Source organism: Mesoplodon mirus (genome assembly GCF_964341445.2).
Source record: "Mesoplodon mirus genome assembly, chromosome: 19".
Taxonomy (NCBI): Eukaryota; Metazoa; Chordata; class Mammalia; order Artiodactyla; family Ziphiidae; genus Mesoplodon; species Mesoplodon mirus.
Window position 1 is genome coordinate 33940698 of NC_138995.1, and position 16388 is coordinate 33957085.

The following is a 16388-nucleotide window of genomic DNA, read 5'->3' on the forward strand; positions in this document are numbered from 1 at the left end:
ATCTCCCAAATAAATACTAAATGCTGCATTATAGTATAAACAGTACCATTCGTAGCATAGTGGCTTTGGATCAGACTAACCAAGATTCAGGTCCTGGCTGTGTTATTGAGACTCTGTGTGATCTTAGGCAGGCCATGTAACCTTTCTCAGCCTTTTTCCCATCATGTAAAATGGCGTAACAGTAGTACTTACCTGATAAAATTATACCTGCTGTGTGAGTGAGCATTCAGTAGGTGTTAGCTGTTATTAATGGCAAAGAATCAAACCCTTTAGACATTTGTAAAATTGAGAATTAATAAACAGTATGCTGATTTGGAGACATTTTAGTGACCAAAAAAGACATTGCTTTCAAATTAAAATTAATTAAACTCAATTTTTTCCATGACTTGTGTTGAAATTTAGAAAATTTCTCTAATTGAGTTATTTTAATTATATGCATATTATGTTTTTCTAAAAATCTGAAAATGTTCTTAAATGTAGGTTCTACTTTATAAAATTCTAGAATGGAAATTAAAAGGTTACTGAGAACTTTGTGATCCAAGCCCATTCATTTAACCAGCATTTATTGAGTGCCTACTATGTGCCAACCTCCATTTCAGGTGCTAGAAATAGATGAGTAAGAAATGGCTTAAGTGACATGCACAAGGGGAAACACAAATGGCCAGTAAATGCACACAGAAAGAATCACACACTAATATTTTTTAAGTGTGTATTAAAATAAAACCTGTTTTTACAAATCAAATTAGTAATTTTTTTTAATGCTTCTAACCAGTTTGCCAGGGATTCAGAAAATTTCAAACACTGGTGAAACTTTCAAATACTATTAATTGTTACAGTTTTTCTAGAAAGCAGTTTGGTAGTAGACATCAGAAGCCTTAAAAATACTCATTCCCTTTGACTTAGTATTTTTACTCCTAGGATTCATTCTAAAGAGATAGAGATTCCTGGAGACTTTTATTTATAGTAGGAGAAACTTGGAAATAAGCTAAATGTCCAGTAAGGGTCATTAATTAAACCATGAGATGCACATGGGATGAAATACTATATAGTTGTTAAGAATATTTTATGATACAGAAGGGAGATACTTGCAATTTATTAACTGAAAAAACTTTACTTGTTACAAAATGTTCATCAAAATTCCAATATGCTAATATGTGTAATGCTTAGGAAAATACTAGAATGTTAACCCTGTTAACACTTTTCCTCTCTGGATAATAAATTAACAAGGTATTTATTTTCTCCTCTACCCGTATCTTTGTCTACCATAAAATATATTGCTTAAATAGTTTTAAGATTATTTTAAAATTATAGTCCAGTAAAAATAGCAGGGTTCATTTCTTGAGGCTCTCAGTCTGTACTGCTAATACAGCAGAGTACGATGAGGAAAGTCCCCATCGTGAGAGACAAGAGGCCTGGTCTTCGTCACTGGTTCTGTGACTTTAGGTGAGTCATTTAGCATTTCTGGGCTACACCGTTCTTATTTGAATGACCTCTGGTCCTTTCCAGTTCTAGTTTCTATTATTCCACAGAAGTCTTCCCTGCTGTTGCTGTGCAGCTTGAGGAGACTGCAGTCCATATTTTATCCAGTGACAACATTCAGAAATAAAAGGCAGAATAGTCACTGGGAACAAATCTTCCTCTTTAACATTTGTCCAGAAACCTCAAGTCCTTAACCACCATGAAAATTTCACAGCATATCAATGCAGTGGAAAATTCAGCACGTTTCACAAAACAGAAACAATACTTCTTTGGTTAGAACATTATGCACTCTGAAAAAGAAACTGTGCTAGCAGCCTTTTTATTCTCCTTCAGGCATGTTTTCACACAGAGAAAAATGCCAGCATCATCATTGATCATCCCAGGATACCAGAATGTAAGGGATCTTCACATGTTCACATGCTCTAGGTTTTAAATACCTGATGATTCTTAAATTTCAGAAGATAAAACCATTCTGTTAAATATAAAACTTTAACATCCTATTAAACTAAATTTTACTTTTTATTTTATTTTTTTTTTAGACCATACTTCATTCAGATTTCTTTTTCCTATTTTTTTTAATTTTATTTATTTATTTATGGCTTTGTTGGGTCTTCGTTTCTGTGCGAGGGCTTTCTCTAGTTGCGGCAAGTGGGGGCCAATCCTCATCGCGGTGCGCAGGCCTCTCATTATCGCGGCCTCTCTTGTTGCGGAGCACAGGCTCCAGACGCGCAGGCTCAGTAATTGTGGCTCACGGGGCTAGCTGCTCCGCGGCACGCGGGATCTTCCCAGACCAGGGCTCGAACCCATGTCCCCTGCATCGGCAGGCAGACTCCCAACCACTGCACCACCAGGGAAGCCCTAAATTTTACTTTTTAAATTTAGTACTGCAAAGAATACTCAGTATTTATTCACACTTTCTCTTCTGTGAACTTTCTGATGATGCAGCAAAGTTATAAAGCATTCTCTTACGTTGGAAATTATCTGCATTGAAGGAATAGACTTTATTGTCCTGGTTCCTAAATATTCTACTCTGTTGGTATGATTACATTTAATTGTTTTTCTTCCCTAGTTAATAACAGGATACGTGCAAACTCTTGTGGGGGAAAAAATGCATTACTTTCAAAATGAATGACAAACATTCAGTAAAAATATTCTTGAATATTTTTAGGAGAGAATTCAGAGCCTGAAGCAGAGCATAGACTTCATGGCAGACTTGCAAAAAAGTCGAAAGCAGAAAGATAGAACAGACACCTCGCAGAGTGGGGAGGACAGCGGCTGCTGGCCAAGAGAGAGGGAAGACTCTGGAGACACTGAGGCACGAGGCTTCAAGAGTCCCAATAAGGAAAATAAAAAGTAAAGAATCTTTGGAATATTAAGGTTAAGCTGTCTTTTGCACACCAGTATTGGGAGAAAATACTGATTGGGGGCCTGCCTTGGGTCCATGGTTGGTTGGGTTTTGTCCTGAAAGTCCATTTTGATGATTTGATACCCCTCTTCTCATGCAAAGCATGATATGGAATTGTCCAAACACAGTTCAGAAAATAGTTCTGAATGTCTATTCTGTATGAAAGTAGTTTGAAAACCAGTAAATTACCTTTAGAGACTCATATTGTCTGTGAGTTTATTTTAATAGAACTATTTGTTCAAGAAAAAAGTGTGTATTCATTATTTCATTCCACAAAGGAGTTGAGACCATACTTAAGCCTAAGCACAGTTAAGGCTACCTTCTAAACAGATGGGCTGTCACTGAGATGTGTGCATGTTTTCCACGCGGTGTCAGCTGGTAGGAGCAGTAATGGGCCACTGGTCCTACCGGGCAGCAGCTGGCACGGCCGGATGCAGTCATGTGTGTCCCGCTCACACCACTGCCTACTCGGATGCCCAGCACCTCGCTGTCAACTCTGGGAGAAGGGTTTAGTTAGCAGTGTGCGATTTCCGCTGTCATAACGCAAAGAAAGTAAACTTGTGACAAGTTTTTGTTACATTTCTAAGATTTATACATTTTAAATGTACGTTTACTTAAATTTTAAAAATTGGACTTGAAACAAATTGTGCGCCCCTCCCCTTTTAAAACGTATTTGAGGTGGACTTTCATTCCTGTGAATCTTCTACGAAAAAAGTTTAAAGCAAGTAACACTGGACACAAAAAGGGAGGGAACTAACCAACTACTTGGTTTGCCTTACTGTTGGTGTGTTATTAGGGCCCCTACCAGGTCATTAAGGAACAAAGCTTTCATTGGTGTCAGTAGCGCAAGTTTCTCCGCTTTAGTTGTATTCATATTTGGAATTACATTTTAATGTTTTCATCTTATCTTTTTTTTTTTTTTACTTAGTACTAATGTGTGTTTTCAGGAAAGACAAAGATGTACTTGAAGATAAATTTAAAAGCAATAACGTAGAAAGAGAGCAGGAGCAGATTGACCGCATTGTTAAGGAATCTGGAGGAAAGCTGACCAGGCGGCTTGTTAATAGTCAGGTGACCAAGCTTTTCCTTTCTTTTCATTACCTACTGATTCGGGTTGTCTGACACTTTCAGTTTTTAAGTTGTTTGTGTACTTCTAATCCATATCTGCCATAGAGTTCTTAAGGAGAACACTCACAAAAAGAAAAAGTAATAATATACTTGGATTTGTAAAGTACATAGTATTATCCTCTGTTACTGGATAAAGGGATTTGGGTTTGTTTGTTTTTTTTTAAGTGATGTTAATGTGTTCTAAAGTTGGAAAATGAACCACAGACTTAGAGCTTACAAAGAAAACATTTATGTACTGGTCTTCTCAAGCCATATTGTATAGCACGTTGGTTCTAAAACCAAATGAATTAATACGTGACTTTGAGCAAGTCACTCCCCTTCCCTGGCCTTTCAGTATCCTTTTTTTTTTTTTTTTTTTTTTTTTTTTTCCGTACGCGGGCCTCTCACTGTTGTGGCCTCTCCCGTTGCGGAGCACAGGCTCCGGACGCGCAGGCTCAGCGGCCATGGCTCACGGGCCCAGCCGCTCCGCGGCATATGGGATCCTCCCAGACCGGGGCACGAACCCGCATCCCCTGCATCGGCAGGCGGACTCTCAACCACTGCGCCACCAGGGAGGCCCCAGTATCCTTTTTTAATAGAGTGAACAGAACTCGGTGACCTTAAGGACCCACACAGCTCTTCAAAATTCTGAGATTTCTCTAACCTTCATTTCTTTAACCCATCAACACCTGTGTGCATGGAGACAGGTGTGAAAGTTGATATCTGAGTATAATGATGATCGCTACCTGTAATATTAGTTTGACTAAACTAAGGTAAGGTTTTCTGATGAGCAGCATATGTACATATGGTATATAAAACTGTTCATGCCATTTGAATACTTTGGGTCGTTGCAGTGTGAATTTGAAAGGAGAAAACCAGATGGAACAACAACATTGGGACTTCTCCATCCTGTGGATCCTGTTGTAGGAGGTAAGTTCACAGAATTAGACTGTGCATGAACTTTGAACTTGATGCTAATTTGGCAAAGAGCGGTAACCTGGGTTAACATTTTAAAGCAACAAGTCTGCATATTGATAAACCTAACTGTATCATCATCCATAAAGAACTTGGCTAGGCATCGTGTACTTCATGCTAACAGCTAGCCTAACTTTATTTCATCCCAAATAAGTACTACAGATCAAGTTTTCTTTAAAATATAAAGTGCCTGGAATATCATACCCACCATTAACAAAGCCAAAATATTAGGCAGTCATTTCTAGCCCTGGTTTTAAGAGACTCTCGTATAAAGGCTCAGTTATTTCTTGAAGTATCTCAAAACCCTCAGACTATGGCATAATAAATTTAACTTGACTTTTTAATTTCAGGGAATAAAATGAATATATATGCCATGTAATACCTTAATGGGAATGGAATAATATATAGTTAATGACATACCTTTCACTGTGGTTGATAGAAAGTTTATAAAGGTTGGGAATCACTGTTTTAGAAACTCAAGTCATACTTATATTTTCTCAAATGATATTTTAATGGAAATAGTGTAGGGAATATTTTAAACCTTGATGTAAGAATGGGAAATTTATGTCGTTCATCTGAGGGGGAGAAATCATGTGATAAGCATGAGAATATTTTATAAATATCTGTTTTCATACTACCATTAGGAGAGAGTTAATTGGAGATACAAAAATGAATAATGACAAAATTCCTGCACTTCAGGAAATAGTCTCCATTATGTATTGTTTGCCATGAGCAAGACACTGTCTTAGGAGCTTGAGGTGGAGCTAGGTGTAAAAAGGGAGCAAAACAGGAAGAGACAAGTAAGTCCCTCTTACGTTCTGTGGAGTGGGGAAAGGAGGACACAAACAAAAAGAATCATGTAGAGAGATGGCAACTTGTCCACCACGAATCAGTACATCAGAGAACAGAGCAGCAGCGTAGTAACAGGATATATCTACCTAGTGTCTGGGGGTCAGAGAGGGCTTCCTTCAGAGATGTTCAGGTTGATCCCGAAATGGTGAGGAAGGGATTGGGGAATAACAGGTGAAAAAAAACACCTTGAAGCAGAGAAGAGCTTGATGCATTTGATGCAAGCCTGTCAATGTTCTCTTTGAGCATTGCATTCCACTCTTGAAACGCTGAAGGAGAACATTAATAGCCTCCTTTACTTAGAAGAAAGGGAACTGGTGCTATGTTTTCAAAACAAAACTCATTTTTTACTTTTATATGAACTTTTCATAAGAATTTTTTAGGGTCTTGGGTCAAAGAAAATGCCACAGGGGAGAAAAATAAAAAAGAAAATGCCACAGGATTGAGGGCATTGCTCTCTCTAGTATAGCCGTGATGAAAATTTGTTGATGCAACTAAGTTGATTTAGGTCACACCTTAAGATCTGCCCCTTTCTTTGTACCTGGGGTCTGGTCTCTGCTCTTGGTCTGGTTTTCTGGATTTCCTACTTCTGTAGGCATTATCCACTGTGGCCAGCGCTGACCTGACTCCTCACACAGCAGCTCCCCCAGGAGGCCAGTACTGGTTTAAGGCAGAAGATGCCCCTGTCTCGGCTCCATCCTCCTGGTTGGTGGCACTAGTACCAGTTGGGACGCCCAATTCCAGAAGATCTGATTTAGGCGTTTGAAGTTTCTCACAAGTGCTGTTATTTTATCACACTGATCACGTGGCAGTAGACTCTCTTCCAGGGCGGTCATGCTACAAAAAGCATCTTACCTCTTCTTCAAGAGAAGATGTCCTTTCTGTTGGATTTCGTTAGAGACCGCGTTTTCTCCTGATACCATCCTTCTCAGTTCTTATGCTTGTATCACAGATTGCTAGCATCATTACAGGGGTTCGTTCCTGGTTTACAGACATCACATCTTCAAAGGCTATTCTTCCCTGCAGTGCAAATCTGCCTCAGATTAATTCAGATTAACTTATCCTGAATATATTATGAGTTCTTGTCTTTAATCATGTATTTTCCCTTAGTCTTTTACTTGACCTTTTCTACTGGTTTACTTCCATCATCTTAACATTAAAAGATCTGACCTTCAGGACTTCCCTGGCTGTCCAGTGGTTAAGACTACACGCTCCCAATGTAAGGGGCGCAGGTTTGATCCCTGGTGGGGGAACTAAGATCCCACATGCTGCAGGGTGCGGCCAAAAGAAAAAATTTTTTTAAGTTCATGTTTAAAAAACTTTAAACATGTTTTTTAAAGTGAAGTGCAACATGATTATAAAGAATTCCAGGATGCAGTAGAGTATAATGAAAAGGACCAGATTTTGGTCCCGCATACATTCCTGCCTTTCTAAGCTCAGATTTTCTTATGTTAAAAATGGGTAGAGCAAGGGCTGCTCAGAGTCACGTGGATGGCATGAAGCAGTGTGCGCACAGACGCTGAGTGAGAGCACCATCTGGATCACTGCCACATGAGCTGCCTCCACCGTGCTCACTCTTATGTTTTAGAACCAGGCTACTGCCCTGTGAGACTGGGAATGACAACTGGAAGACTTCAGTCTGGAGTGAATACTTTGCAGGGGTTCAAAGAAGATAAAAGGAACAAGGTAACTCCAGGTAAGGCTCCCACATGGTAGTCAAGTTTTTTCTCTTCTCTCTTTCTCAAGGAGCTGGGGAAAAGAAGCACTCTCTTTATGGTATTTTTGCAACATTAATTAGCTATTTTATTAAGAAGAAACTGAAAAATCAGTATTTTTTTCTATATTTATTTATTTTTGGCTGCGTTGGGTCTTTGTTGCTGTGCGTGGGCTTTCTCTAGTTGTAGCGAGCGGGGGCTACTCTTTGTTGTGGTGCGTGGGCTTCTCATTGCGGTGGCTTCTCTTGTTGCGGAGCACGGGCTCTAGGCGCGCGGGCTTCAGTAGTTGTGGCATGTGGGCTCAGTAGTTGTGGCTTGCAGACTCTAGAGCACAGGCTCAGTAGTTCTGGCACACGGGCTTAGTTGCTCCGCAGCATGTGAGATCTTCCCGGACCAGGGCTCAAACCCATGTCCCCTGCATTGGCAGGTGGATTCTTAACCACTGTGCCACCAGGGAAGCCCCTGAAAAATCAGTATTAGTATTCAAAATGAGTTTTGTTATTTCTTTTTTTTTCCTCTCCCCTTTGTGAGCAAAGATTCACCTGAGTTGTGACTTCACAAATACATGTTTTGGAGAAAATGTTTACCCTAGATTTGTATGCCAGTCAATGAAGTAGCAAAGTTAGAAGGGAATAATCTTTAATAAACAAAAAAATAGATTGACATACAAGTTAAAGAATGGTATTGTGGTTTTGTGTGTGTGTGTGTGTGTGTGTTTTTATCAACAGTGTTATACTTGAATTATGGACCCTACAGTTCTTATGCACCACATTATGACTCCACATTTGCAAATATCAGCAAGGATGATTCTGATTTAATCTATTCAACCTATGGGGAAGACTCTGACCTCCCGAGTGATTTCAGGTGAGTCACCAGTTCATCAGTATTCTGTTTGCTACATTGTCCTAAAATACTGATATACATAAGTGATCTACCGATAGACTTCGAGTTATTCAAATGGTAGAAAATGTGTTCAGTAATTCTTTTAATTGACAGTAATTAAATAGACCCTTAGTTATCATCGTTCTTTAATAGAGACTATATATTTTAAAGAAAGAATGTATCTCCCTAATATTTTCTGATGTTGGCATCTTTAGTATTTTAATTCTTAGAAAAATATCTTTTTTAAAATGCTGTGTACCTCCACTTACTAAAATTCAGGAGCTTGTTGCTTCAAAATGTTGACGTGCCACCTGCTTTACTGTAACAGTTTTGTGTGTCAGTGAGTTCCAAATTTGATCAGTTTGGGAAGCCACAACCCATTTTCCCCAAGATAAGAGGTAGGACATGATTCGATTCCTAAGGCAACCCACATCCAAGCCTGTTTGACCCATCACATACCAGTAGACCATTGCAGTTACACTCAACTATCCCTTATTAATTGTTTCTGTGGGAAGATGATTTTGTGTTCTTATTTAGGATGTTGGGTACTTTGCATCCCATCAACATAATGAAATGTCCTGATTTACTGGGATTCTGACTTGGGGTGGGACACTGAGCTTGGGTTATTCCTCCATGGCCCTGGCACTTTGTTAACTTTCGTTATATGTAAGAATTTAACCCAATAGATTAACCAGTCTCCTGGTGTTCTGACAAACGGGGGATTGTTCACTTTTATATATGTATGGTGGTAGTGGTGGCAGTGTTTTTATAAGGCAGGGGTCCTTAGTCAGTGACTGTGGTTTAAGATCAAGCCATTTGTATATCCTTTAGACCTCTTCTCACCAGCTTGAATAAATTCTTTCTGGATTATTCATCCATGCATTCCACATACAGGCATTGCAGGTGCCTTATTTTCCAGGCATTCTTCTAGATACTGGGGATTCCCCTGGGAAACAGTGCTGACAAAGACCCATGCCCTCCTGTTAGGTGGTAACAGGTGTTTTGAAGAAAAGTAAAGAAGTAAAGGAAGATCGAGAGTGCTAGGATTGGGAGAGGGGCGCTGTTTTAAATAGGGTAGTCAAGGAAGGCTTTGCTAAGTGAACATTGAGCAAAACTGAAGGCAGTGAAGAAGCAAACGTTGCTGCCATCTGAAAGAAGAACGTTCCAGCCAGTGGAATAGCTGTGCGAACGCCCTGAGGTAGGAACCTGCCTGACACATTTAGAGACCAATAAGAGCAGTAAGGGACAGGAGAGTAGGGGAAATAACTGGTGGGAGTAGATCTTTGTGAGGACTTGGCGTTTTATTCTGAGTGAGATGGGAAACTATTGGTGGCTCTTGAGCAGAGTAGTGACCAAGGCTGGCTTGTAATTTTAAAAGGGTCACTATGGCCGCTCTGTGGAAGACAGATTGCAGGCGGCAAGGGAAGAAGCAGAGGAACTGCTGTCATAATCCAGAGGAGACCTGGGCCGCGGGAGTGGTGGCTGAGGTGCCGAGAAGGGGTCAGTAGTCAGCCAGTAGGAGTTCTTGACTCACTGAAGTGGGGTGTGAGAGAGCACAGTCAAGGAGGACTCCAGGGTTGTAGACCAGGCCTAAAAGGGTGACATTGCTGTTTACTGAGAAGGGGAAGAGTTGAGAAGGACTACTTCGGGAGGAAGATCCAGCGACTCAAGTTTGGACATTTTGAGCCTATTAGACCTCCAAATGGAGCTGTCCAAAGAGTGTGGTCCAAACTGGAAGTGTGACTTTTAGAGTCTTTTAGTATATGTGAGAGTCCCGAGGTGAATACGATCACCTTAGGGAAGAAGTGAAGAGAAGAAGCAAAGAATTCCACAGACTGAGCCCTGATCCCCTCCATCACTGAGGTCTTGTTTTTCTTTGAAGTTTTCCCCAGGAGCATTTCCTTTTCATGGTGTTCTTGGTATTGTTTAATTCTTTCATGATGATAACTTGATCACTGGTAAATATGTAAATACAGTGTTGTGTCTAGATGGAAAGTTTCACATCATGGGGTATAAATTAAGGGCGTCTAATGAAACAGTTGGCTATGATAGGAAGATTACGCCAGTGGAGATGAATTGTATGCAAGTGACTTTCCCAACACACTCTCTTTCAGCATCCATGAGTTTTTGGCCACATGCCAAGATTATCCATATGTTATGGCAGATAGTTTACTGGATGTTTTAACAAAAGGAGGACATTCTAGAACCCTGCAGGAGTTGGAGATGGTAAGAATGCTGCTAAAGAAACAGTGAGTTATCATTGGCCCTCAGGTGTTAGTCATCAGTGTTATGAAACCATGGGATTAACCAGTGTGACAGCTGAACTCCATTCCGCTGAAAAGACAGCCCAGCCCGGGTGGAGATCATGGGTGGAGGACAATGAACGGAAACAAGTAACTCGGCTACCAGGATCTGTGAGGGCCAGATGATTGTCATTATCTCCTCATCTTGGAAATGTAGGAATCAAAAATGGGGGTTATAACTCAGAAGTCAGCTCGTGTTATGTACCCTAACAAAAAAAGGAAGTCTTGCTCACTGGTTTGACATTAAGTTGACTAAGATGATAGGGAATGTCCTTTTCCTTATTATATAGTAATACAGTGGTGGGGCCTCAAGTAAAAAAGTAAAAAGCTTCCTCATTGCTGTATTTTATTAACACTTGTAAACTAGCTCCAGTTCAGTTGGACATAGTTCATAATCTGGGATAATTCAGAGACTTGGCTCAAAGATTAAAACCAGAAAGTCAGTGTTGAGGAGAGTTGGTCTCCTGCATGTCCTTGTCACCATAGTTAGAGGAACCCTGTATCTCCTGGGGGTCCTAACTCTTCCTGGTGGCTGTGACTGTAGTTGCCTTGTCCTCTGCCCTCGCTGTACCTGTGGCTGCTGGTCCTTGGGTGACCTGTCAGCAAAGCTGAGTCAGCACCTGAAGTTCAGTGAGAACTGCTGTACAGTCATATCTTAGCACATAAAGTGCTTTCTTCACATGACCTAAAAATACTCAGCTTTACATCAATTCAAAAATATGTTCACTGTACCCTTCCCAGCAGTTAACCTGAATTAATTAAAAGTCTTGAACTAAAATTGCATGTCTTTCATTTTGTTGATATGGCAATATATTTCAAATTTAAAGTTCCTCTGCCCTTTGATCCAGCAGCTCCTCTTAGAATTTATACTAGCAAATTAAGATAGAAGTTATATATAAGCGATACAGTGTTAATAATTTTTTAAAATTGGGAATCAGTTAAATAAATCACAGTATACCTTTCAAGAAAAGATAACAGATCATGATTGATTTTTGTGCATGATACATGTATTATTTATATACACAGTATCTCTGAAGACTAGGATTATGGGAAGTTTTCACGTTCTCTGTAGCATTTGAATATTTTACATTCTCTGCTGTCTGCAAGTATTGCCTCTTTTCATGCAGAATACACCCTGGAGTACTCCTGTCTTCTCTTTGTCAGAGATTTCAACCACCTATTGCTGAAAATAAGACTCCATTTATTTAGGTCCTTGTATGCTATTTACCAAGTATCCTCTTAAACATGTATGTTGCTTCTTGATTGGTCATAGAACTATCAGTCTTAAAGTCACCGGTAATATGTACTCTGAACTCACAAAATACTCTCAAAATGCTAGTAATTATATCTAATTCATTTTTGGTTTAAAAAATTGTATTTTGATAATCCATATTCTTATTCCTTTTATCTTGCCGTGAAACTCTTGATGTTTTTCTGTTTTCCTTGATATTTGCCTTTTTATATATCTTTTAATAAAGTGTTTTTCTTTATCCTTATAGTCATCTCCTGAAGATGAAGGCCAAACTAGGATACTTGACACAGCAAAAGAAATGGAGGTGATTATATGTTTTACTCTTTATAAGAAATATTTAAATGGCAAATAAGCTAAAAAGCCTAAATGATAAAGCTTTTATCTTAAAAGAAAAATATTTATTGAGTGTCTCCTGAGATCAAAGAACTTTTTTTGCCTGTGGGGAATGTAGTAGCAGCGAGTGCAGTAGATAAGCACGCACGTAAACAAGGGAGCCAAAGCCAATCACCGTACAGAGTAAATGTACATGTTGTGGGAACGCAGGTTGGGGGAACCAGCTGCTTTGGACAGCTGAGGAGATCCTCGCAGAGGGACTTCCGGATGAACTGGGTCTAGGGGGATGAACAGGGCTCCCGCAGCACAGAGCCAGGTGTGTGATGTGGGTAGAACTTCACGTGTAATGACCTGAATAGATCCGAGCAGGCAAGGCACGTGTGCAGAGCACCCGGAAGGTGAGTGACCTCAGGGCACCTGGAGAGAGGAGGACGGGTCCTATACGCAGTGCTTAAGAAGTGGAGAGTTTACTTTAGAAGTCAGCCTGCTGTGATCAAATGTGGAGGCGAAAGGGGCTGGAGGGAGGGGACCAGTGTAAACCTATAGGACTTAGATAACAATACAATGGAAGAGAATGAAGATGTACAATAAAGAGAAATACAGTAGAACTAAAATTGACAGGACCTGCACGAGGTAGATATCAGTATTGTTAGCTCATATTGGACATACAGGAAAAGGAGCACACCTTTGGCAGGGAAAGAAATTTCACTTGGTTTCAGGGCTGGTGAGTGTGATTTGAGACATCAGTGGAGGTGTGGATCTGGAAGTCATTGGTGTCAAAGTAGAATTATTGTAGGTATTAGGTGACTGAGATTGTCCAGGCAGAACACATAGGCTGGGAAAAGGCCAAAGAACAGAACCTTGGAGAGACCAGTAGTTAAGGTTGGAAAACCATGGAAGACTGATGCAGGAAAGAGTCCAGCAATGTCAGTTGCTGCACAGAAGCCCAGTAAGAGGAGACCAGCAGGTGTCATTTGTAACCTTAATCAGAGTAATTTCAATAAAATGGTGGGGACAAGATAAAGGTACCGTGAGTTAAATGACTGGAGGAAAACTGAAGAAAAATTGAAGAATTGAAAAATTGAAGATCAGAGAGACGTAAGCTCTTTGAAGGGAAAGAAAATTTGATGATGTGAGATCAAGTAAAGACAGATGCAAATGTAGATGGTAGTGTAGATGGTACTGACAAATCATGTCATTTTCCAAGAAGGAGGAGCCAAGCAAGGTCATGTACTTGGTGAGCGGGCAAGAATGAAAGAAAACTTCAGAATGGGAAAGAAAGCTGGGTAAGAAGTTTATTGAATAGAGCTGTAAGGGCCCAGCCAAAATGGCAAACCATAAGTGTCAATATGTACTGATACGGTTTTCTCCGCCACACACTTTTAGCCCGTATGTCGGTAGAAAAATAGGAGGTTCAGACTGTCCGAGCTCAGAGTGCAGTACCAAAGTATAAAAGGAACCATTGGGCTTCCCTGGTGGCGCAGTGGTTGAGAGTCCGTCTGCCGATGCAGGGGACACGGGTTCATGCCCCAGTCTGGGAAGATCCCACATGCCGCGGAGCTGCTGGGCCCGTGAGCCATGGCTGCTAAGCCTGCGCATCCGGAGCCTGTGCTCCGCAACGGGAGAGGCCACAGCAGTGAGAAGCCCGCGTACCGCAAAAAAAAAAAAAAAAAAGGAACCATTAACTTTTGTTTACTCATCGTCAGGATTGATCTGTTCCTAAAAAGCAGTGTTGGGATTATGGAAAACTCCAAGTCTTGTGATTCCAAAAATAAAACTCCACACCTTTTTAGGATTTTGTTTCTCCCATGCAATACTACAGCCTGGCTTTGGGTCCTGGAGGAGACCCAGGAAGTATCTTATGTTCAAGATCTACCACAGGGGAGTGCACGTGTATAGACTGAAACACCGCCTGTGAACCTCAGAAACTGCAGCCTTGTCACAGTCACCAAAAGCGCTTCACAGTGTCAGGAGTAACGAGGCTTTTATCTTTAGAGTGGCGATGAAACAAGTGATGCCGATTGTGTAAGACACACCATTCCATTACCAAGAAGTGTGATTTATGGACACTTTTGCCAGGATTGGGGAATGGCATTTTAAAGGTTTTTATAGGCATCAGAATTATAACTCTAAATAGGTGAAATAGGTTGGCTTACAAACACAAGCCATCTTCTTAGTTTCTCATTCTAGCACTGTCAGGGCTTAGCAAGCTCAACTAACCTTTTTTCTTGAAGCAGATTACAGAAATCGAACCAACAGGGCACTTGGACTCCACTAATCAAGACAGGCTTACAGCACTGAAAGCGGTAGCGAACGTTGGAGCCCCGGCTGAAGTCTTTGACTCGGAAGGTAAGTGTCTCCAGAGGGCTTGAAGGAAGTACGTCACGACACAGGCAGTCAAGATGGAATGTCACAGTAACACAGAGGAACATAGCCATGCACTACAGGAACATCTTGACTGGCCATGCTTCACTGGCACAGTAAAGCGTGTCTGTGGTGTTGATTTCATTTGAGGGGGATGACTCTTTTGAGGAGAGACTAACCAATAAATAGCAAAACCCCAGAGCATAGTACTCAATGTATTGCATAAGATCAAATACAAGTATGTCCATGTTGTCCTTAGTAAGTTATTTTTCTTACCACACAGAAGCTGAAGTGTTCCAGAGGAAACTTGATGAGACCACCAAACTGCTCAGAGAGCTCCAGGAAGCCCAGAATGAGCGTTTGAGCACCAGACCCCCTCCCAACATGATCTGTCTCTTGGGTCCCTCATACAGAGAAATGCATCTTGGTATGTTGTACCTCTGGTAGGAGAATAAGGGTGCTTAAAGGGAAATTTTCTGAGTAGTGATACCACGATAAAGTAACACTGAAGTGAATACCATGGACAGTTTATTTGTTTCCACTTATATATTTATTGGGCTTTTTTTTTTTTTTTAAGTTATCTAAAGGAACCACATTTCAGTACCTTGAACTGTCTTTATGTTGATTTTTCTTTCCAGCTGAACAAGTGACCAATAACCTTAAAGAACTTGCACAGCAAGTAACTCCGGGTGATATTGTAAGCATGTATGGAGTCCGAAAAGCAATGGGGATTTCCATCCCCTCCCTGGTGGTTGAAAACAACTTTGTAGATTTAACAGAAGGTACGTGCCCTGTGTCTCCGGGAGAGTGGAGGGCTAAGTGTGAGTAAAAGTAAACATTGGTCTTCCCCCTCCAAGTAACATCCGAAAGGTTTTGTCTCTGCTGTTAACATATAAACTATTTAGTTTTCTTTCCATCTTGTCTAAGGAATAAAGATTTCACACATTTGCCAAAAAAAGCCACAGTGATGCACCTAGTTTTTAACCTTGAACATAGTAAAGAAGGGCTGTCAACACTCTTTTACCTTCACATACCTTTTTTAATTAAAAGGAAAAAAGTACTGAATGAAGCGGGTTTTTTTCTTCCAGATTTTGAAGAACCTAAAAAGGCTGATGTTACTGAGTGTGGACCTGATGAGATTTGAAGCTAACTGGTATTTGATTATATGTTATGTATATATTTTTTTCATTCTTAACTTGGAAATGCTTTTTCAGAAGATATTAAATATTTGTAAATTGTGTTTTTAATTAAACTTTGGAACAATTAATTTTAATGTTCCAGAGATTGGACTGCTGTTAGGTAATAAAGCTGAGCCTGGGACTGTGAGCTGTATTGTGCATATCAGCTAAGTACCCTTTCACCTTTCCCTGGGGCTAAATCTGAGGATGAAATGATACAGAAAAGCTCAAAAAATAAAACAGCCTTTTTATGACCATCCATTAAAAGAAGTTCCCCAAATAACTGAAATCCCTCATTTTTCCACATTTGCCATACTTCTCATTAAGGAAATTATAACCAAACGGTTCCTGACTTACCAGATTTCACCTTGATGATTTATTCAAACAGTGGCCTTGTGAGGAATGAATGATTTTGACCTGTTGCCATACTGAGCAGAAAGTGGGTGGGAGTGGACCTGGGCAAAGTTCTTGCAGAGCAGTGAGAGTGCTGCTTCCTTACGTTTCACAGGCAGGACCATGACTGAGAAACTCTTTAAAATCCCCATC

The 16388-nt window shown here is 40.4% G+C and overlaps 1 protein-coding gene across 3 annotated transcripts in view; it reads left to right on the forward strand.

Moving 5' to 3' along the window:
• Nucleotides 1-16112, forward strand: part of BRD7 (bromodomain containing 7) — a 39093-nt gene extending 22981 nt beyond the window's left edge. Inside the window, exons 7-17 of one of the 3 annotated variants that reach the window (XM_082607021.1) lie at nucleotides 2648-2832; nucleotides 3832-3955; nucleotides 4846-4921; nucleotides 7404-7511; nucleotides 8259-8394; nucleotides 10527-10638; nucleotides 12215-12271; nucleotides 14535-14649; nucleotides 14948-15091; nucleotides 15303-15446; nucleotides 15753-16112. In XM_082607021.1, coding sequence (XP_082463147.1) covers nucleotides 2648-2832; nucleotides 3832-3955; nucleotides 4846-4921; nucleotides 7404-7511; nucleotides 8259-8394; nucleotides 10527-10638; nucleotides 12215-12271; nucleotides 14535-14649; nucleotides 14948-15091; nucleotides 15303-15446; nucleotides 15753-15808 — 1257 coding nt within the window. In that variant the 3' untranslated portion in view covers nucleotides 15809-16112. The remainder of the gene's footprint in view (nucleotides 1-2647; nucleotides 2833-3831; nucleotides 3956-4845; nucleotides 4922-7403; nucleotides 7512-8258; nucleotides 8395-10526; nucleotides 10639-12214; nucleotides 12272-14534; nucleotides 14650-14947; nucleotides 15092-15302; nucleotides 15447-15752) is intronic. The other 2 variants (XM_082607022.1, XM_082607023.1) reach the window with 2 other exon arrangements.
• The last annotated feature ends 276 nt before the right edge of the window (nucleotides 16113-16388 follow it).